General features: G+C 43.0%; 1 protein-coding gene across 3 annotated transcripts in view; it reads right to left on the bottom strand.

Moving 5' to 3' along the window:
• SERPINE3 (serpin family E member 3) overlaps nt 1–21,452 on the bottom strand; it is a 28,512-nt gene extending 7,060 nt beyond the window's left edge. Inside the window, exons 1-7 of one of the 3 annotated variants that reach the window (XM_039839411.1) lie at nt 21,376–21,452; nt 19,960–20,379; nt 18,423–18,695; nt 13,012–13,245; nt 11,877–12,074; nt 9,755–9,953; nt 3,758–3,858 (exon numbers count right to left, since the gene is read on the bottom strand). In XM_039839411.1, coding sequence (XP_039695345.1) covers nt 3,758–3,858; nt 9,755–9,953; nt 11,877–12,074; nt 13,012–13,245; nt 18,423–18,678 — 988 coding nt within the window. In that variant the 5' untranslated portion in view covers nt 18,679–18,695; nt 19,960–20,379; nt 21,376–21,452. The other 2 variants (XM_039839412.1, XM_039839413.1) reach the window with 2 other exon arrangements.
• Nucleotides 21,453–22,750: the final 1,298 nt, after the last annotated feature.

Here is a 22,750-nt window from a genome sequence, read left to right as displayed (position 1 = left end):
CAGTGGGACTGCAGGCTGGGCTCCACTGCTGAGTGGGGTTGTAAGCTGGTTCTGTGGCTTGGGTTATTGTGGGCTGGGCTACGAGGCTGCCCAGGATTATTGTTCCGGCTCCCTGATTATATGGGGCCAGGGGTTATGCTCAACAGTTGGTCAGGGCTACTGGCTTGACTCTTTGCCCAAGCAAGGCTATAGGATGGACTTCTTCGCTATCTGGGTTCTCTGGCCAGACTTCATGGCTGGGTAGGACTTAAGGCTATGCTCAGCAGTTGGGTGGGCTTGTGAATTTGCTTCCCTGCCTCAGTAGAGTGGTAGTATGGCTCACTGAATGGGAACCCAAATCAGGCAGCAGTGCTAACCAAGCTCTCTGGCCAGACAAGGCCAGCAGCTCCTCTCTCTGCAAATTGGCATTGCTGCTGGCTGGGGTCTTTTGCTGAGGTGCTACTGCAAGTGGGAACATGGTTGGCCAAGGTTTGAGGGATGCTACTGTAAGCCTTGCTCCTCCTCCCTCTCCATCTCTATCTGATCCCCAGTGGTTCCTGTGATGTGAGACCTGAGTGGGCCTGCCAGGAAGCACCTTATAATTCTGGATGAGCTGGATACTTACCTTGGGCTCTCTTTTCCCACTGGAGAAACGATAGGCCCCGGGGAGCTCTGTTGGTGCGGTGCTATGTCAGCCTGGGGGAGTGGTGATGCAGTCAGGGTGTAGCTGTTCCTCTCACCCTTCTAATGTAGTCTTTCTTAGTCTCTGTTTCAGAGGGGTGCTTCGGCCTCATCCCTGGGTGCTGGGATTTTCACAATGGTGACTTGTTTATGGATAGTTGCTAGTTGATTTTCATGAGATGGGGACTGAAGTTGGAAAGGACATCTCACCATCCTGATGACCTATTGCAGTTCTGAGCAACCATCGGGTGTGGCATAAGTTAAAGTCAGTGTACAGCCAAACAGCTATGGGTGGTTTGCTCATTTAAGTCATAGTAACAGGGAGCTTGTGCTTTCTACTGAGCATATTGGAAACTAACTACTCCTCTATAAAAGTCATGAATAAAATAGTTTTTTTTTTTTTAAGTTTCAATAGCCCAAGGACTATTTTTTGGATTAGGAAGCATGGGATCGATTGCTCAAAAGTACATCTCTAGCTGGTATCTTTAGTGTAAGTGAAACTGAAATTATTAAAAGCTTCATGACATGCAGTGTCAAGGATATTTGAAGGGAAAAATTATACCCTGGGCTGAGTTGGGCCTTGAAATGATATTGAACAAGTATTTCAGGCAGCAAAAAAGGATTTGATGCCATGAAGGAAGAGACGAGTGACTCTGAAATGGGGATAGAGACTTTGAGTAAAATGATTCTGGGCTTTGGAACCAAATTGAAAAGAAAAGGCCAAATGTTCTCCTGTGGTTGTTGAACTTCCATCAATAGTACAAACTGCTTGGTGACCTCTCGTTAATTATAGGAAGGAAGGCCAGCATTTTCTGATTGTTTACCCTCTGGTAAGCTTTCTGCTGCTGTTTTGCTATATGTTAAAGAATTTCATTTCCACAAGTAAGATGTGAGGTGGGTGGTAGCTAGCCTATTTTAGAAATAATGGAACAAATTATTTGCTAGAGAGATTCAGTGGCCATGTCTCCAGAATTAAGTCAACAGCACACTTGGGCACAGAAGTGACTCGTCTCTTGATTATGTTCAAAGAAGAGCTATTGGAAAGCAATATTTTAGTTGGCACACTTTATCTGTAAAGTGCCAGATATTAAATATTTTGGCCATTGAGGGCCATACGGTGTCTGTTGCAACTGCTCGATTCTGCCATTGGAGCAGGAAAGCAGCCATAGACACTTTGTAAATAAATGGGAGTGGCAGTGTTTCAATAACACTTTATTTATAAGAACAGATGTTGGGCCATCATTTTGTCACCCCTACATTAGAGGAACAAAACTTTATGGGAGAAGATTATAAGGCTGGCATGTTTTATCAATAGGAAACGTGCATGCAAGTTTTATACTTGGCACATATTAACTGCTCAATAATTATTTACCTAGCCTGATCCACAAGCCTATATTTCCAGTGGTTTAAACAAATACAAGTAGAATTTAATTGCATTTTAATAAAAGAGGTTAGGTATCAAAAAAATTCTTTTTAAACTAGGTTGATTGTTAGATCTTGTCAAACAAGCTTAAGGGCTTCGAAAGTCATTATTGATGGGGGAGCCGCACAGTGTGGGTTAAGCTCTGTCCTGTTTGAGGACACAGGATGATGGCATTTAAAGATGTACTTCTATGACATAAAGGCAGAGATTTAAGAACTATGAAGGAACAATCAGTAAGTCCTAGTAGTGAACTACATGTAGTAGTGTGGAAGAAAAGGTCGAAAACGGCCCCAAAGTTCTGAACCACAATGATCTAAAGAACAATGGTACTGCCTTCAACAACAGGGATGTCGTGGCTCAGTTCTGGAATTTCAAAAAGACACCACGATTGGATTTTTCATGTTATTAATGATAGGATGCACTCAAGTTCTCCATCCTTTGCTCTTTCCTTGCCCTCTAGTCTTCCCCTGCAGGGCCAAATTATGCCTGTGTCACCAGGGGAAATTTCTGATTGAGTCATCCAACCAAGTCAACAATATTCAGTGGGCATCCACTGTGCGCCAAGCATTGTCGGAAGCACTGAGTCCATACACTTGACTATTGCTTTGTTTATCTCTTTGCATGTTTAGGCAATGAGTAGAGAGTTGGTTGATTTTAAATACTCTAAAATAGATTCTTCCTCTTGTGTTATATTTGATAAGTAACTCTGCCCGTTAGTCTGGTCACATCCAAAGTTCAAGCCAAGACTTTTCTTGCAGACCAAACTCCCAATTTTTTTTTTCTGTGATTGCATTGATTATGAGTTAAGAATTAGAAAAATTCTCTTTGTGCTATGAGGTTCTAGCATTCAAAATAGAGACTCTCAAGCCCACTGGGCAAGGAAAATGTCAAGGCCAATGGATATGCCTGTGGTAGTGTCATCTTTGTACAGATAATTTACTACTATGTAGAACAGAAATAAACCTGAGCCTTTGGAGTTGGCAATAGTTTAGCTAATGGTCTCCTGAGAGGATTCTGGAATGTAAGGCTCTGGCATTCCACTCTCTTTTAATATTTGATGTACGTCCCCTGTCAAATCATAGGCAAACACAGCTCTTATTGATTAGTAGTAGCATGTCTACTATGGGCAAAGAAATTTAATACAGACTCTGAGAAGGAGATTATTTTAGGGCAAGATTACAGATGCATAGATAATTTGAAGAAAAGTTAGATGGATGAGGGAAAGTTTCAAGGTTGGCTCATTAGAAGAGGACAGAGTAAGTACAGGGAGGGAGGGAGAAACAGGATGATGGTGAGGCTGGCATGAGAGTGGGAGGTCAGAATCAAGAACTGTGTTGTTGCACCAATATCTCTGGCATGCTCCTGGTCACGATGGGCGGAGGGAAGGTGAGTTGTAGTCCTATGGTCATTGAACTCACTCTGAAGGTGATCTCCGAAAATGATACTTAGAGGTTTCAAGAAACACCCTTCCTCTGCAAAGTGTAACCCCAATTCAACTGTTCTCAGAAGCAACAAATTCTTATGTAATGCAAAGCACTTTCTTTATTCTTTTAAATAATGTTAACTTTGGCTGATTACCACTGAAAGTTCTGTAAAAATAATGAGAATCCTTTAATCGAATTAGAAAACTTCCTACAAACACAATGACAAAAAGCTTGGAAGAACTGTCGTTACCTGAAATTCCTTTCAAGTTAGCTTTGAGTGGATCAAAAAGATCGGTGACTCCCCAAGAATTTAAAATATTTTTTAAGTTGTAATGATTTTGGATCCTAAATCTAAAAAAAAAAAAAACAAACCATCAACTTTTACTTAAAATTCTTATTCATATTTTTATACACACCATATATACAACCAAACTCTCAAGTTGGAAGTAAGGGTTCTCCGGGATCATTTCTGGCTTTATCTTTCGTTGGTCCTTCCCATAAACTCTACTCTCTGAATAACCTAACCACAATAATCTAATCCCTCCTCTTTACCTTTGCATCGGCTGTTCTTCCCAGGTGTCCTCCATCTCCCTTGATTGTCTTTGATTTATTAACTTTTTCTCTAAGCCCAATTCAATTGTTATCCCCTCCTCTCCAGCTGTTTCGTGATCTTTGGTTATTAAAGCCCCATTTACACTTTGTTTTACTCATTTGATGTATAGAACATTTCCTATTATGGTTACTTATCATATTATAAACTACTTGAGATAGGAGGCAATCCATCTCAACTTTTTATTCCCTAATAATTAATATTTACTGAGTGATTTTCATGTGCTAGGCACTAAGAAAAGTATTTTATGTGGATTATTTTGTTTCATGTTCACATAACGATGTTATTATTATCCTCATTTTACAGATGAGAAACTGAGGCTTTAAAGAGTTTAAGAAACTTGCCCAAGATGACATAATGAGAGCACGGTGGAGCTCAACTCAAACCGAGGTTGTCTGAGTGCAGAGCTTGCCTTCTACGCTTTGCTGCCTCCCATCTCGTGTGGCATCTCACACAGAGTAGGTGCGGAGAAGTTATTGACTGACTAATAATTAATAGACTGTCTCATTTAATATGTTTATATTCATTTGCTAAGACATATTTTCGTGTTTGCTGTGTGTAGTGTGTGCCTTTGACTCACAGCAGAGAAGAAATACAAGTTAAAGCTTTGGTTTTCCCAGTAAGTCCTGAGAGGAGAAAGAATTAGCATACTAACTTTGCAATATTTTCCCAAGGGCAAAGTATCTAAAATTTTACCATCGAGCATCTTTCAAAGGAATTTTGAAATTGTTTTTCTTTGAAAATAAAAAAAGTTCAAAATGGAATTTAGATACTCTTTTTCTCTAAACCATGCAGAACTTTTAGGAGAGTAAAAATACTGGACAAGACCATTTAATATCAAAGATCTTCATTGCCATGTGAGGCAATGTTACCAGTACAAAAGTATCAGATTTTTTCATAAATGGATGTTTTGGATCTTCAGAATAGTTTCCAAAAGAAGGTACATGCTTTCTTCAAGTCGATGCTGACATTTCTCAAAACAATTTTTGATTGCCTCTTCTGAAAAATTTTTAAATAGTTAAAACACATCTTTTGAAGACCCTTAATGCTGAGAAGTAGTGGTTAAGAGCACGATCTTGGGAATCCAGTGCTCGTGGTTGATTCCTGGCTCAGCTTCTTATTAGCTGAGGGACCTGGGACGAGTTACTTTACCTCTTTTGGCCTCAGTTTCCTCATTTGTGAAACAAGCCTAGTAGTGTTTAGTTCTTATCTTTGTGAAAATTAAGTGAAATCATGCATGCAACGTGGTCAGAACAATGCCCAGCACAGCTCACACATTTTATCATTACCCTTGTGGTTTTATTTTTTCTCAATGATATTGAGAAAGAGCTATGGGATGTCTGAAGGCAAACATGGCAATTGATGTAGTTGTTAAAACTGGGTAATATTTTTAGTAATGAAGGATAATAGTAAAAGTAAGTTATGATAATAGTAAAAGTAAGGTGTGGCTATGAAGGTCGGTCCAGAAGAAATGCTACGAAAATGTCCAGAGTTAAAAAAAACACTCTTTACCAAAATCAGGATATCACAAGAAAACTACAGACCAATATCCATTATGAGTAGATGCAAAAATCCTCAACAAATATTAGCAAATTGAATCCAGCAACATATAAATCATACTAGAACCAAGTGGGATTTACCCGAGGAATGCAAGGTGGGTTCCATATATGAAAACCCATCAATGAGAGACACCATATTAATAGAATAAAGGACAAAGGCCACACGATCACCTCAACAGATGCAGAAAAAACATTTGACAAAATCCAACACCATTTCATAAACACAAAAACAAAAGCCATTCAACAAATTTGGGGTAGAAAGGAACTTTTTCAACCAAAAAAGGGCATCTACAAAAAACTCACAGCTAGCATCATACTTAATGGTGAATACCAAATGATTTCCCCCTAAGATCAGGAACAAGTCAAGGATGCCCACCTCTTCCATTTAACCTTGTACTGGGGGGAATACAGGGCAATTATGAAAGAAGAAAAAAGGGACATAAAATGCATCCAGATTAGAAAGGAAGAAATAAATCTATCTCTATTCACAGATAACGTGGTCTTATTTGTAGAAAATCCTAAGGAATCCCCTACACACTTAGAGCTAAGTGAGTTCATCAAGGTGACTTGACATAAGATCAAGATATAAAAATCAACTGTTTCTCTATACTAGCAAAGAATAATCCAAAAATGAAAACCCATTTATAATAACATCAAAAGGAATAAAATATGTAGAAATATTTAGAAATAAATTTAATAAAAGCAGTGCACATTTTTTCACTAGAAACTAACATCTTTGAAAAAAATTAAAGAAAGTGAAAAATCTTGTATTCATAGGTTGAAACACTTAATAATGTTAGAAGCAATATCCCCCAAATTGATCCACAGATTCTACAGAATCCTTACCAAAATCTCAGCTGTCTTTTTGACAGAAACTAAAGTTGATCCTAAAATTCCTATGGAAATGCATGGGACCCAGAATAGCCAAAATGATCTTCAGAAAAAGTAAAGTTAAAGGACTCACACTTCCTAATTTCTAAACATACTAAAAAGCTACAGTGACTGTGTGGTAGTGGCAAAAGTATCATTTATGCCTATAGAATAGAATTGAAAGTCCAGAAATAGACCCAAACATTTATGGTCAATTGATTTTTGACAAGGGTACCAAGAAAATCCAGTGGGATGTATCAATAAATGGCACTGAGACAACTGCATAGCCACATGCAAAGAATGAAGTTAGATCTCTACCTCCTTCCATATACAAACATTAATTCAGAATGAATCAAAGACCTAAATATAAGAGCTAAAACTCTTAGATAAAAGACATAGACATAGATCTTTGGTTAAGCAGTAGTTTCTTAGCTATTACATAACAAAAACACAAGAAAAAAGAAAAAAATAGATTAATTGAACTTCACCAAAATTAAAAACTTTTGTGCTTCAAAAGACATCATCAAGAAAGTGAAAAGACAGCCTACAAAATGAGAGAAAATATTTACAAATAATATATCTAATAAGGACTGGTATCCAGAATATATAAAAAGCTATTATTATAACTAACAATAAAAAGACAAATACCCAATTTAAAAATGAACAAAGGATTCAAATAGATATTTCTCCAAAAAAGATAAACGAATGTCCAATAAGCACATGAAAATTTGCTTGACATCATTAGCCATTAGAGAAATGCAAATGAAAGTCACAATGAGATATCATTTTACACTGACTAGGATGGCTATAATGCAAAAAAAAAAAAAAAAAAAAAATGAAGGCTTTCTTTTCCTACAGCTGTTGTTACACACACTTATGAGGTCAGATGGGTTGCAACCATGTTGCCTCCAGCCTGAAGAGGAAGCCAAAGTACAGAGGAGGGCATTGCTGGAGGACAGAGAAGGTGAATGTATCCTAACATAATCAAGAATAATTACGGTTCCTGAATGGAGGCTTTATTATAATCCCTACCTTTTAATTCATTATTTGAGAGGCAGTCTTTGTCCTCTTTCCTTGTCCCTTCTCTCCATGAAAAACTTGTAGTAAAATATACACTACATAAATGTTACTATTTAAACCATTTTAGGTGTATAATTCAGTGGCATTAAGTGCTTTGTTGCATTGTTGTCCAATCATCACCACTATTCACTTCAGAACCTTTTTATTATGCCAAGCAGAAACTCTGTACATTAAATACGAAGAGGGACTTAAAAGAAAAAGGCAAAGAATAGCAAGTGCTGAGAAGGATATGGAGAAACCGAAACCCTCATATACTGCTAGTAGGAATGTAAAATACTGCAACCCCTTGGAAAACTGTCTAGTGGTTCCTCAGAGTAAAAAATGTAGTTAACACTTGACCCCACAATTCCATTTCTTGATATTACCCAAGATAATTGAAAATATACATCTACACAAAAATGTACACATGAATGTTTGTAGAAGCCAAAAAGTAGAAACAAGCCAAAAGTGTTTTGGCATCTAAATGTCTATAAACTGATGAAGGGATAAACAAAATGTAGTATATTCATATGATGGAATATTATTCAGCCACAAAAAGAATGAAGTACTAATATATGCTACAATAAGGATGAACCTTGAAAACACTATGTTAAGTGGAAGAAGCCAGACACCAAAGGCCACACTGTATGATTTCATTTATGTGAAATGTCCAGAATAGACAAATCCATAAAGGAAGTATATTAGTGGCTGCCTAGGGCTGTGAGTGGGGGAATGTGAAATGACTGCTACTGAGTATGGAGTTTTTTTTTTTTTGGAGGTGATGAAAATGATCTGGAATTAGATAGTGGTGATGGTTGCACAACTTTGCCAATATACTAGACTTCTAAATTTTGCATTTAAAAAAATAAATTTTATGGTATGTGAATTGAATCTCATTTTTTTTTAAAAAAGAAAGAAAACTTCCTTAGAAAATTACAAACCACACGCAAGGTGATTAATCAACAGCTCCTTGAAGGAAGGGGCAAAATTCGTTCTGGAACTATGGGATCTGGTGGATTTTAAAAAACACATATATCACTTCTGATATGAAGAAAATGCTTCTGCTCTATGCCAGAGAGGTCTGCTGAAATAGCTAGTGTCTTCGTGCTTTAATTTGGTTTGGAGAGACAGGCTTTATCGTAGAGTTAAGTTCACCTTCTGCTCTGGCTATAGCAGATGTCACTTCAGACCGTGGCTCTTAACTTACTGGGTCTTTCTTTATGCGTTTTTATTCCAGTGCCTGGACTTATTTTTAACTCTTCAAGGGAGCACTGCCAAAGCCTCTGGCTCTGCACTGCTGAGAGCCTGGACAGTAGAAGAGGCCAAGCGGCCAGTGAGAAGGACCGTGAGGAAGCCACATGCCGAAAATGAGCCCTCAGAAAACAGTCCCCACTTAATGCTGGTCTACAAATTCATTATAAATCTACTCTGATTCCAATGTATTGGAGAAGCTTATCATTTAAAGATGTTCAGTGAGGGATCTTTTGTAAAATAATGAGTTTTACAAATAGGTTTTGCTTGGGGAAAGCAAAATCTAACACCATCATTTAACTTTTAAATAAATTATATTTGTACCTATTGAGTACAAGAAATTCTCACTCTGTTTACTTAGAGGCGAAAGAAGGAAACCTTTAGCACAGAGACTTAAAGTCTTAAATCTTAGTGCCTTAATTTGCCTTCTGATTAGAATTATATCTGTATTTGTTCAATTATGTAAGCTATCTTACCTTCTTGGTTTTGGACAAATGACAGTTGAATACTCTTAGGATGTGATAAGATTTGGGGTACATTCTTCCAAGGTCAGTGCACTGCCCTTCTTTCCCTGCCCAGACAACTGCTTGTGACATGAAGCTGAAGTGGAGACCTGGGGGCTCTAGTATGGTCCAGTGAAGGTATGATACCTCCTCTTGAGAACACCCCAGAAAATTAGTTCCTTTCAGTCTGTGTCATGAGCTAGTCAGCAGTGATTCTGAAATGGATTGAAACTCTAGGTTAACTCCCGCTTGGCCTAACCTCGAGGGGTACATTAGACAAGCTTGCCAAGTGGTTCAGGACAGACCCTGGAGTGATACCACCTGGGTTCTCTAACCCAGGCCTGGCCAGCTCGATTATGCCGTAGAGCACCCTGCAAGGATGATACGCTGTTTACCTGGGCAGGAACACGTGCATCCTGGCTCTCCTCAGGCTGGAAGACCAGAGGCAGATGATGCTGGCTGTGAGGTGTGGCTCAATGTGGCTCAGTGGGGTGTCTTTGTCACGAGGTAGCACCAGGAGCAGACTCACTGTACTTCCCAGGTAAGGCAGTTCCAGCACCCCCATCTTATGACCCACAAGGTCCTGGAACTGGCCTGGAAGTTCAGTGAATGGGGTATTAGATCTGTCTCAGGAGCCGGGGGACCAAACAGTGCCAGTCTCTGGAAAGGGCCAGCTCGCAGGATGGGAAATAATACATGTCATTAAGAGGGTGTCCACCTCACTCTCAGGAAGCCAAAGGTTTGAGGTCAAAGGTTGTTGGGTACTGTGGTCACCTTTTCTGATATTAGGACCTAGAATCTCTAAGATACATTCACAAGTCTTGAGTCACAGGACGTGCAGTGGCTGGGCATGATGGGGACAATGACACATGGGAGAACCATAGACCCTGTCTTAAAGGGGCAGCTGCTCCAATCCTGGCTGATTGTAGCCATGTGGGGACGCAGGCTCTTTGTGCCAGATCTTCTTATTTTTTAATGAAGCCGTAAACCCAGATGTCATATGCAACTTCCCAATTTTTAAAACACTACATAGGCCTAATACAACATGATTCCAGGCTGGATCTAACCTAGGGGCAGATAATTTGTACCCTGTGACATAAACAAATAGGTCTCAGGCTGAACAGCTGGCAGCTTGTGGGCAATGGCAATGGCTGACCAAGGACAAGTCCAGCCCATCGGGCAGAGCATGATTTCAGAAGCATGTGATGGGAGAGGTGGCAGCAGACACAAATGGCCAGAGACAGGGAGACCCAGCAAGTGTCCCTGGTGAAAACAGAGGCAGCGTCCAGACCCAGTGATGGGGCAAGGAGGACAAGTAATATGGAGCAATCCAGGCAGGGTGGGGAGAGCCAGCAGCCTCTGGGGAGCTCCAGGCTCAATTCCTTCCTGGGAGGACAGCGAGTCCTGGGCCCTAGTGCCGGGGGGCAGTGGAGCTGGCTGGTCACTAAGGTAAAATATTAGGCTCAGTGAGGAAAGACAGGGGCATGGTTCCTACTCTATACTTTATCAATCAACAGTTGCTCAGCCTCTATTATGTGCCAGTCACCGTGCAGGGCACGCTGGGAGGAATAAGAGCTTCAAGAGCCACTGGTCGTCCTACGGCTGACAGCTCATCCAGCACAGGGCACAGCAGCAACGGGCAGGTGTGAGAACAAGAACTACAATATATTGTAAATGTATATTTACTTATTTAATAGATGTTCCAGTCCCATCTTACTTGACCTCTGGTAATAATTACTAGTCGAATAAACAAATGAATAAATTCACTGAGCTCCCACAATGTGTCTTGCATGGAATCAAAGTAGAACGATAGCAAGTTTTCTAAATATCAAAGTTCCTAAAACAATGATTTAAGTCTCATTGGCTTTTTCTTAGGTGAGAACATCATTAGTCACACAAAATAGAAGGGGCCGAGCCCACAAATGAGTGACAGGAGCTGTGAGGGGCAGGGCGGTGGGGTGCCTTCTCCCTTGCCTGCTGGGCCCCACTGAACTGTCCACGCCACACACCAGTCTGCCAGACGGGGCTCCCCAGCACTCACTGGCATTGCGTACCACCCCTGACCAGGATGAGTGACCACCAGGCAGGGTGGACAGACAGAACGGTGGCATGTCAGGGCCATGGCCCCTTCCGTGTGGACATACTTTCGAGAGCCTTTTAGACACAACTCTCGATCTTCCATCCTTTCTCAGCACCACACAGTGAAGTTCATTTTATGGGACTACCTGCCAGGGGAGGGGATTTGGTCCAAACATTTTTGATTTCACACTAACTCCTCCATTTACGAAGTGCAGAGGGAAATGTCAAGCATGAAATGGGGTTCTCCTCCCCATCTGGTTCCTCGCTGTCCTCTGTGAGTCTCCCGGCTCCCTCATCTTTATTCCACACACCGCACGGCAGAGGGAACCACAGAAAAAGCTCAATGCTTTAAGAGCAGAGACCTGGTCTCCCCTCCCGGCCACATTGTTTCTGAGGTCTCTCCACTTTAGACCCCTGGCTGGCAGGAAAGAAACTCACCGTAGTTGACCTCGGCCATTTGGTACATCATGGGGACCTGGAGGACACGTCCCTGTGCACAGGTGAAAGGCAGGAGCTGAGTGTCCATGGAGGAGAATCTCTGCCACCAAGTGCTTTGGAAAGATAGGGTGCTTACGAGCACCAGCTGAGCAAATGCTGCACTGCCTTGGTCCCATGTCGAGTCCCCTGGGCCCAAACCTGCAAGCGGGAAAGCGACTATGTGGTGACACCTGTGTGCACGCTCTGGAGGGTGCTGAGGCATTCCCGAAGTCAGGTTGTAGCCTGCTTGTTAGTACCTATTAGTTGCAGAATCGCCTTTATAACTAGTTGTTGCTGAAGGCCAAGGTTTAATTCTTTTCTGAACAGGTCGGGATGCTCTAGCTGGTTCCACCTGGGGCCGTTTCCTAGGAAGCGTTAGGCACGCACGGCTCAGGTAGACCCCTGGGAGGGGCTGGGTGCTGTGCTGGGAGATGCTGCGCAGTGTTACCCACCGCACCTCACCCCCATCTCCCCAGCCGCTAAGCCCCATCCTTAGCAGAGCCTTTGCTTAGACAAAAACTTCCAGGGAATGGTCTTTAAATTAAAGTCCCTCCAGAGAGGAGCAGGCTGACCACTCCTCAAGGGACAATTTTTTCCCCAGCCTTTTATTTATTTAATAAATGCATACTTTGTGTTAGGCTCTGTTCTAAATGCTTGAATACGTCCTCACCAACTCCTTCCCCCAATTCTATTGTTATTCCCAGTTTTACAGATGGGGACACCAAGGCTTGGAGAGGTTGTCCAAAGTCACGTACTGTCAGCAGCAAAGCCACCATTAGCCCAGTTGCCCAAGATAGAAATCTTGGATCTGAACCCAAGCAGCCTGGCCTGACTCTGCACGGCTACACCAACTGCTCCTTTTTCTCAGAGGACAATTGCCTCGGAGTCGAGAGCAGCTAACTGTGACCTTGGCCCCCTGATAGCACAATGAGCTGAGACAGGGAATTTGTAAATCAGGGTAGGGTCTCCCAGGAGGACAAACTTCAGCTGCAGTGGAGGGCCGCCCATCTGCATGGCTTCTGACAAGTAATGGGTGGTATTCTTTCTTTACAGCCATCTGACGTTAGCCTCATTGAGATGGATGGTTTTCTCTTACCTGTGCTCTGCCTGGAGGCCCACTCCTTGTCCTGGACGGTGGTGCTGTTGGGCTCGCTGAGGTTGGCTGGCTCCAGGCTGCAGTTGGCCCACCAGGAGACCTGCTCCACAAAGCAGGAGGAGAGCAGCGTTCCTGCTTGCACAAAAAGGGTGCAGGCCAGCTCCATCTTGGTACCTTGGCTGGAACTGGGTAGCGTGGCATAAGAAGCGTGCAGGAAGTCTCTCACTGTTCGGTCTGTGAGGGAGGCATTTGGATAAATTGACAGTGGCGTGAGTAGGGAGTGAGCAAGCCTCCATTTGCATATTGCATTAAAATGGGGCCCCAGCAACTCCACTCTTGTTTTATAAAGTTCATCTACCATATACAGTTAGTTTGGTAAAGTCATAGCTAAATCGCTCAGGAATTAGCCTGGATCCATAGATTAAAAGTTGAGGGGCGGGGAAAGCTGTGTTAAATCTGAAAGAAATCAGGCTGTGACTAAGATGAACAGAAAAACACTGTGGACATGCCAGAGACGATTTTTCCTTTACTTCTTGATTCAGAAATGTTGAGTAGTGCTAGAGTAGAGAGGGCTGGGAAAGCTGTGGGTCTGGTGCACAGAGTGATGGGGCTTCAAATATTTACGAAGTCAACCAGTTTATGGGGAAAGTTGTAAGTAACAGTAACGGACGGCGGCCAGGGTGTCAGATGGTCAATCTGTCTTGTACAGGGCCTAAAATCCATCCTCCCGGCTGCACTTCACAAGCCTGAGTGACGTTTGGGTGCAGCCTCTTTCAGGACTGTGCTTTCAGTTGGAGGAACACAGAGGAAAGGTAAGAACACCTCCCCTCCCCCGCTCCCTAAAACCCAGCGGACAACTCTGTTATTGGCAGCGAGAGCCTGCAAGAAAGTGGAGGAAATAATAAGCATTTGAGAGAGTCGATAGTTTCCACCTTCTTGGATGGCAGCTGGACTTCTACTTATTTATTGTTTATAAAGGAGATTGCTTCTTTCTTTCCATAATTAATAGTGGATTTCTTTTGGACTCTGTCATTCACCTCTGTGGCTTCTATTCTCCCCTAGGCATCTGTAGCTGGAGTGAGACCTCACCCACTGCTAAGAACGCAGCTGAGTATCTAAGCTTCCTGCTTCTGACACATGCAGGCTGGGGTTTTTCAGCAGTCAGGCCCTGGCTCTGGAACATGGCCTTGGCCTTCGCTTGTCACCGTCGCCTTCCTCCTAGGCACAGCCCTGTGTCTGTCTACAAATCATCCCTTTGAGATACACGATTTGCACCCTCTTCCTGTACTACCCTGCCCCGGCTGGTTTTCTCGGGACACCCGTTCGGGATGTGTCCGTGACCTGGCTTGGGGGTCTATCTACTCCAACACCCTTCACGTCTCGGAGGTGAGGCCAGGAGGCAGCCGCAGACCCCTGACTTGCCTGGCCAAAATTCTCTGGGGGACACCCGGAATAGACCCTGGCCACCAGTTGTGGAACACAGCTGTGAACAGATTTCACTTGTCCATAAAATTTTACTACCAAAGCTGCTTCTTAGAATCTACAACTGTAAACAGCAAATTCAGGATATATATCTCATGAATTATAAACTTGAATGCTTGCCTTTTGTTTTAGTGAGAAAAGAAATGAATGAAAAACAAACAAACAAACTTAAAATCAGGAGGAAGGTCTTACGAACTTAGAGAATCCTGTTCCTGTCGAGTGTGGACTGCCTGCAGGGGCGAATCGGTCATCCCAGCAGTCCACACTGTAGGGTGGCCTTGGGGATGCTCACACAACCCTCCTCCTGTACTCTCACCCTCTCTGGGCCAGGGACCAGCCATTCTTATAGCCAGACTCATTAGAGTAGCTTTAGCTTTCTTTCTCCACCTGAGCCTAGTCCGTCCCTGCCCATCTGCGCACAGGAAGAGATTTCCTAGACGCTGCCGGGATAGCACCATGGGAAAAAAAAGTGGTGATGGTTGATGGTGTTCCCGGACCGTGCCAAACACAAACACTCATGATCACATTTAATCCTTTCAACAACCCTGGGAATTAAGCACTATTATGATCATTCACAGACGAGGGAGCTGGGCTCAGACAAGTGAATAAACTTGCTCCGTATCAGGGTGGCGGGAGGGGATGCTTCACTGTCCTCCTGCCCACAGGTGAAGGACAGGTGGGCTGGGAGCACTCTACTCCCCTGCCTGGGAGGTCTTTTCCTCTTGGGATGAACGCGGGCGCAAAGCCCCATGGAACACAAAGCCTTCGATTTTGCTTCACTGCCATGCATTCTCTAGGTCCTTGTCAGTGACAGGGCAAAGGAGACTGATGTGAGCTATGACGCAGCTTGTTGACTGCAGCACTTGAAAGAGAAACCTGCCACGTAGGGCTTTCTTCTTCCTGTCCCTGCTCCTGGGCGGGGGGTGGGGGGGAGCAGGAGCATCTTTCTCCCTGGACAGGGCTGAGGTGGTTCTACTAAATTCTGAGCAGGGAGGGAGGCAGAGGAAGGAAAACCATGGGGGCTGCAGTGGGTCAGGAGTGTCACGGGGGAGGTGTAGGGAGTTTGAAGAGAGGGTCCCTGGGACCCGTGCAGAGTGAGAGGAAAGTGCTAGAAGAAGAAATGGTATTTTCATGGGTCTTGCTGCAGACCAGCCTTTTAACTCATTTGTGAGGCCAGCATGGAGAGGGCCTTCCATTTTAATACATTTGCTGAAGTGACCTTCTGAATGTGACACTGCGTTTGATGGGTTCTGACTTTGTAAGGTCAATATGCATAAATTCCCCAACTATGAAAACCATTATTGTGATGCTGATATTTTGATTGTCTGGAAATAAAAAGAGGATTAGATTTAGGATGACGTCTAAAGGGGTTGGTTGGTGTGAGAGAGTAATAAGTTACCTCTGGTGAAAATCGGAGAAAGCAAGCTGTATCTATATTCATGCAACTACTCAGTGGCTTAGAGTGGGGAATTGTGGAAAGACTATAGGATCTGGAGTCAGAGAACTTGGGACTTGAATCCTGGCTCCACCACCTGCACGCTGGCTGAACTGAGTCTTGCCAAATCAATAACTTCTTGTCTCCTTTGTAAAATGGGAATTATTAATGGAGGCCTAGGGATTGCATGTGGTTTCTCTGAGGATCAAATGACATAATGACTGTAAAAGTGAAATCCACACACATATCCAACAGAATTCTCTCCCAGGGGTCAGGCCATCTCCATCTCTGAGGCCTCTATTCCTAGCAGCGTTCTTATGCTCGATAGAAAGCTGTAAAGTGTTCTTTACTAATTTACCTGGGAAAATGATGAAAATTCTTAAAAAATGAGAACATTGAGAAATTGTATATTTCATGCGGTGAAAACAAAGATACTCTTTGGGGACAGCACAGGTGTCTGTTCTGCATCTCAGGCTGTGCTTGTCTGACCAGCATGCAGAAATCCTGGCGAAGTTCCTGATTGTCACATATTGGCTAGAAACGCAGTGAGAAGAAGATAGTGCTAATGTGTCCCACTGCAAACTTGGATTGATCTTTCTGTTGATTAAATAGGAACAATGCCACAGACCCCAGGACGTGCTTTGATGCTGCTTTTTACTCGTGTTTTATTGGTCTATATTGACTTGGAAAAGAAGACTGGGCCAGGGCAGGTGGTGGGGACCTGGTGGGTTGTTTTAAGCAGCACACACATGATTCTCTGAGCCGTCTTGGGGCAAACCAAACTACAGGGATAGTCTATTAGCGAGAACTCTAAGCGGCACATTCTCGTTGATAATAATTAACTATGACCGCATAAGATAAAAAAGCAGTTTATGAGTAAGAAAAAAAGGTGGGATATGTTCACAGAGTTTGACTATTAAGCATTCTTGACATTGGTAATCATCAAATTTGGTTAACCAGGTACCTGACAATGGAGAATTGACGATGATCAATCTCCTTTCTCTGTGGGATAGCTAGCTACACGTGCATTTCTCGCTTTCTTCCTAATCCTGACCTCTTGGACACTGTTTTAAATTAGGCTGAAATGCCTGGCCCTCCCTCCTATTTCTATTTGTTCTTCATAACCCTGTTCAGACATCATGTCTTCTGAGAAGCCTTCCTGATCTGCCAGGAGAATAAATTACCCCACCCCCCGCCATACACATAGCCCGCCCCCCAACCCCACCGCATACTAACTGATTTCAAATAAATACAGTTACTGCCCTGTGTTGGAGTGTATGTCTATGTGCATCAGTCTTGTGAGACCAGGTTGCTGGTGCTCAGAGTTTTTCTTATAGATCTGGATGCTGAGTTCCTGGCATAGCACTGGCCCGTGCAGCAGGAGCTCATTTGTACTTGGTAATTGCGTTGCACTGAATCTAATGTGGCTGAAGAATAACTCCACGGGTATGTCCATTTCCATGATACACTTGCTGAGAAAAATTAAGCTCGATAACTTATGTCTGTCTTTAGTCATCCTCAGAGAGAAAACACGTTTGTATTAGCCAGCCGGATCAAGAGAACTGCTTTGGCAGGGGACATATTGTGGATGCGGGGGGTCAGGAAGCGCAGCTGGTGCCTGTGGCCCTATATCTTGAGTGCTAACCTTTACTTGCCACCACAAGATTCTGGCTCAAAGGAAGTTCTTGCCAAGACTATGTTGTTATTAGTTCTTGTACTTTTAAAAAAATATTAACTTACACAATTTTAACTCCTGTCATTTTTATTGACAACTTATTCTAAGATAGAGAAGAAAAAGATCTGTGATGAGTGTCCGTGTTAGCAAGGAGCTGATAGGTTGTTACCAAGACTAGGCATTAAGCCAGAGGCCTTGACCGTAGGCCAGGTGTGTCTGATCTGGCATTCATGAAACTCTCGTCGGTGCTGGTAGAGCTGTTCTAAAATCTGCAGTCATAGAAATATGTTGGTAGACATGGTATGGGCTAGAAGTCACAAATTAATGAAAGAAGTTTGGTTAAGGGCGTGAGCTCTGGAGCCAGACAGTCTGGGCTTGAGTCTCAACTCTGCCACTCACTAGCTGTGTGACGTTGGGCAAGTTACTTAAATTCTGTGCCTATTACTCATCTCTAAATAGGGATGATGTTGTAATTAACTATCTCAATAGGGTTGTTGTGACAATTAATTAAATTAATATTTGCGAGGTACTTCGAACATGGCCTGGCACCTAGTAAGCACTGTCAAAGGGCTTGTGAAATGAAACTGAAAAATTGCCATAGAACCTGAGGTTAAAAGGGAACCTTAAAAATCATCAAGGGTCACCACGATCCAAAGTTTAAATGCTTTCTGCTACATTCCTGCCACGTGGTCACCGTTCTCTAGGTGCCCACTCCTGGTAGCTGGGAGCTCCCCATCTCCCAAGGGGGCCTGAGTGTGAAAGCAATGGTGAGAGTGAGTGTGAGTATGAGTGTGAGCAGGAGAGCGATCAGCCTCTTACCATGGATGGTGTAACCCAGGGCCTCCGCCAGCTGCCGGCCAGTGTTTCCTTGGGCTCCAAACTGCAGGATCTCCAGAGGGATAGACACCCCGGAGGGAGAAATGACAATGTTTGTTCCGTTTCTGTCTGCTGCCACACTCTGGTAAAGGCGGAGTGCAAACTCTGTCTTCAGCAAGGTCAAGTGCTCATGGAGGTCGCTGTTTCCTCCACAGAGGCAGGAGTGAAGGAGGAAGAGCGTGAACAAGAGAGGCCACATGGAGGCAGGGAGGGGTCCTGCAGTTCAGAGGGAAGAGGTCAGGGCGAGGCCAGAGACTGTCACATCCTGCCTGGAACGGGGACATCGGGGCTCCGTGTTCAGGGGCTGAAAGATTGGCTAGAAAGGGAGTGTTCATTTACCCAGCCCCGGTCCCACCCCACTCCCAGCTGCTTTACTGCATCCTGTTGTGTCTGCATTAGAAACACTCTCTGTGAAAGCAAACCATGAGTTGGAAGCCCTGGACTATAGGCCTGCTTCTGTCCCTTACTGGATGCGTGACCTTGGGCAAGGCTTTGGTCAGATCAGAAGCAAACCATAATGTTGAAAAAGAAATGTAAGAGTACACCCTACTCATTTTCCTTGGTGCCTAGACAGCTTATGGCTGTGCCATGTCTACCATCAATAATAAATCATACACTACGTTAAAAAGGACTTTGTATTTTCTCAGTTAACATTACAACAACCTTACAAGGTAGCTGTTATTATATTTCAAACATAGAGGCGATGAGGTTGAGAGAGCTCAGTGAATCACTTAAGAAACACACACGGATAAGGGAACAGGCCCATGACTAAGTCCTGGTCGTCTATGAGTGATATATAAAATACCGAGAATATCAATGCACCTGGAACCACATGAGCTAATCATACCTAGGATATCAGAATTCTTGTGATGTGAATTATATTAAAGAGAGTCCTTTCACAGAGAGCAGAATTATACAAACGTAACTCCTACCACAGAAATGTTCCCCTCCAAGAAAGAGAGAGCTTAGCTGGAAATTAATACAAAGAAGTGAAAGGCAAAGTAAAAAGTGGTTTCAATGACTGTGCCACACATAGAGCCTGCAGCCATTTTCGCTAAGTCGTCTGACTTTGGCATCAGACAAGATTGATGTGAGAGAGATTCAGTTCAAAGTAACTTCCTATCAGAAGTTTGCAAATAAGTCCACTGGGCTCAATGGTGTAAACACCTCAGATAAAGTCTTAAGATGAAAAGCATCCTCTTTTTTTCCAGCTCTTCCTTCCTGCAGCCAAGCACAAAGGCAGTGCTTGGATGACTGCGTGCTGTAGAGGTGAGACATGCGTGTGTGTGTGGCGGCGGGGATGTGGGTGTCTTTCTGTGTGTGTGTTTGGAGGCCCAGGGTCATTTGTGAAATGACCAAGTCCCAGTGCTCTTATAGCTTCCATCACCTCCCACCAAGGTACGCAGCCATCAGACCTTAATGTGTCTGGGCTCCCCTTGACCACTTCCCTGCCAAGGTTCACTGTGGATGAGCTGCTTACTCACGGACTCTTGTATCAGACTGTTGCGTTTTCTTGCTTGATTCTGTTCTTGTGGGTCTCCAGCAGTAATGTGCTCCCCTTTTTAAACAGTGGAGCAGAATCTGTTTTGAATCACAAGACAGCACAAGGAGGAAGCTGGCAATTGCCGTCTCTGCCGGCGATGTCTCTACCACTCGGTCCAAATTCCTGGAGCCTGAGGTCCTGCAGAGAGCCAGGAGAAGGAGCACAGCTTTGGCCAGCAAAGCCCAGATCGGAAAATGAGCAGGCCCTGGGGAGGGAGCCAGCCACACCCGTCAAGCCGTCTTAGGCTTGTGACCTGGTTGTACCAGCAAGGAACCCCTCATCCAGCCCTTTGTCACTTGGAGAAATTCCACTGATAACTCTGCTGGGTACCAGGTACCTAAAGCTTCTCCCCTCCTCCTGTGAAGAAAACAATACATCAGTCATTGGGCACTCAAAAGTTTTAGCAAATGAAATTCTGCAAAAGAGAAAGAAAACAATGCAAGATGTGACACGATAAATTTGGAACAGACTAACTTGCCTTATTATTAATAAAAGCAAATGCACTTATTTATTTATAAGTAATATAAACAGTATTAACAATCTTATTCTTCTCAGATGTAACAGTTGATAAATCCAATGACTTGATGTGAGAAAGAGACCGTGTTGTCAATGAATAAATGTATGTTTTGAGGAAGTATAAACAGATTCTATCTAAAGTCTGCCCTTGGGTTTAATTCCAAATTCCATACTTTTCTATTAAGGTCTTAGGCATTTATTAAGTTAAAAATACATGACAGGTTATATATTGTTAAAGATTAAAGAAAGGAAGCCAACATTTGGAAATGAATGTAATTCTTAATAATTATCTCTGAGGTACTTCTTAGTGTGTGAAAATGCATGACACTGTTTTTCATCTGACTGCTTCTCATACTCCTGTAATCAGGTAATTCACTTTGAAGCAGAGTTTTAGTGCTGACACTCGAGCCTAGGGTAGTTTATGGGTTTTAGGATGGCTACAGTTCTGTAATTGTTTCACATGAAATCTTAACTTAGATAGAAGTGCATTACTGCATGCCTTGGACTCAGAATAATGGAGAAATAAATATGTATAATTTATTATATAGTACACAGAGAGGACATCCCATCTGTCTATCTACCCACTCATCTACCCATCCACATGTCCATCCATCCATCCATCCATCCATCCATCCATCCATCCATCCATCCATCCATCCATTCATCCATCCGTCCAACAAATATCTCTTGCTGTCCACTAGGTTCCAAGACACTAGGTCCTGTGGATATGGCAGTGAGCCAGCAACTTGGGCTCAGCTATCATGAGATCTAGAGTCTTGTCCATCGAGTGCAGACTTCTGATGTTGGTGCAGATAGTTTTGGGAAGAAAGAACTGACCATGAGACGTCTGTAGTACTTTGCAAAGGCCGTCTTCCAAAGCCATGAATTCCCTGTAGCTGCAATTATTTGAGCACAACTTTATTCACCATTTGCCAGGGGTGGGGTTTGGGAGATGCTTGTAAAAAATATTTCCCAAGTTGGAAAAAGTCCGGCTATGTGACTTTTGTGAACGTTCCTTCCTAACTCTAAGAATGTACTATTCTAATTTTAGTGTACGTGCTGCCAAAGCGAGCACAAGAATGTACTATTCTAAATTGCTTTTCAAAAACATTCTCAAGAAAAAAAATGCTAGAAAAACAATATACAAAATACATTTCCTATATAGGTTGAGCATTTTAAACTGTGAATGAATGAAAGATGAACTACAATTGATTCTTATTTCGCGTGCTCAGCTGTGACCCTGCATAAGTCACTGTGCTTTCTGCCCACTTCAACAGAGATTATCCAGCTTGTTTCGACCTTGCTAGGATACTGGTTACACTGCTAAGGGAGGCTCCATTCTTCGAGATACTTATTCATAATTCTAGCAACAAAAATAGTGGACGTAATCGAGTACTTACTATGTCCCAGATACTCTGTTATATACTTTCCATTCACAATTGCAGTGAATCCTCATAACAATTCTATGAGGAAAGTATTATTATCCCCATTTTTCAGATAGTGAGCCTAAGTCTTCAAGAACTTATGATACTTGCCCAAGGTCTCACAGTTAGAGAACCTAGGGCCATCTTGCCTTCAAGGCTCATACTCTTCGCCACATTCTTGGTGGTATCTGTCAGGAGCCAAGAGGCTCTTAATATCCCTCTTGGGTGTGGAATTCTAAGAGTTTGGTGGCCAGCCCAGACTTTATTGGCTCATAATGTTTGTCCGCTTTGCCCACATTTACTAGGAATGCTATGAGGAATCACTCGTATATCTACTGCTATGAGGTGTGGTGCCTTTTAAATTATGATTTTTAATTTTTCATAGCTTGATTTCTTACAGGCAGAAACAAATCACTTTTAAACCAAGAGGTCAGCCCAACTAATCTGATGAATGGAAGTAATGCATTTTAATTCACTTGGAACATAATTAATACATGGACATCTCCTCTTTGTTGTGTGGCCTGCTTGTCTGGGGTTGTACTGAGAGAGTGCCCATTTTCTCTGCCTTTGAGAAGTTTGTCATGGAAAGAGAGCACACTGACCAACTGAGACACAGAAGCCACAGAAACAGGAGTCAGCCAGAGTGCAATGCAAAGGAACCCAGCACATGGTGTCTCAGAATTGGACAGAACTGCCAGCTCCTTCAGGAGAAACTGTGAAGGTGACCTCAACCCTCCCCGTCATTCTAGGAAAGAGAAAATGGAGAGGCTATCTCTGGGCTTTCTATT

This window comes from Pteropus medius, unplaced genomic scaffold (genome assembly GCF_902729225.1).
Source record: "Pteropus medius unplaced genomic scaffold, Ma_sr-lr_union100, whole genome shotgun sequence".
NCBI classification, from domain to species: domain Eukaryota; kingdom Metazoa; phylum Chordata; class Mammalia; order Chiroptera; family Pteropodidae; genus Pteropus; species Pteropus medius.
This window is presented reverse-complemented; position numbering and strand designations above follow the sequence as displayed.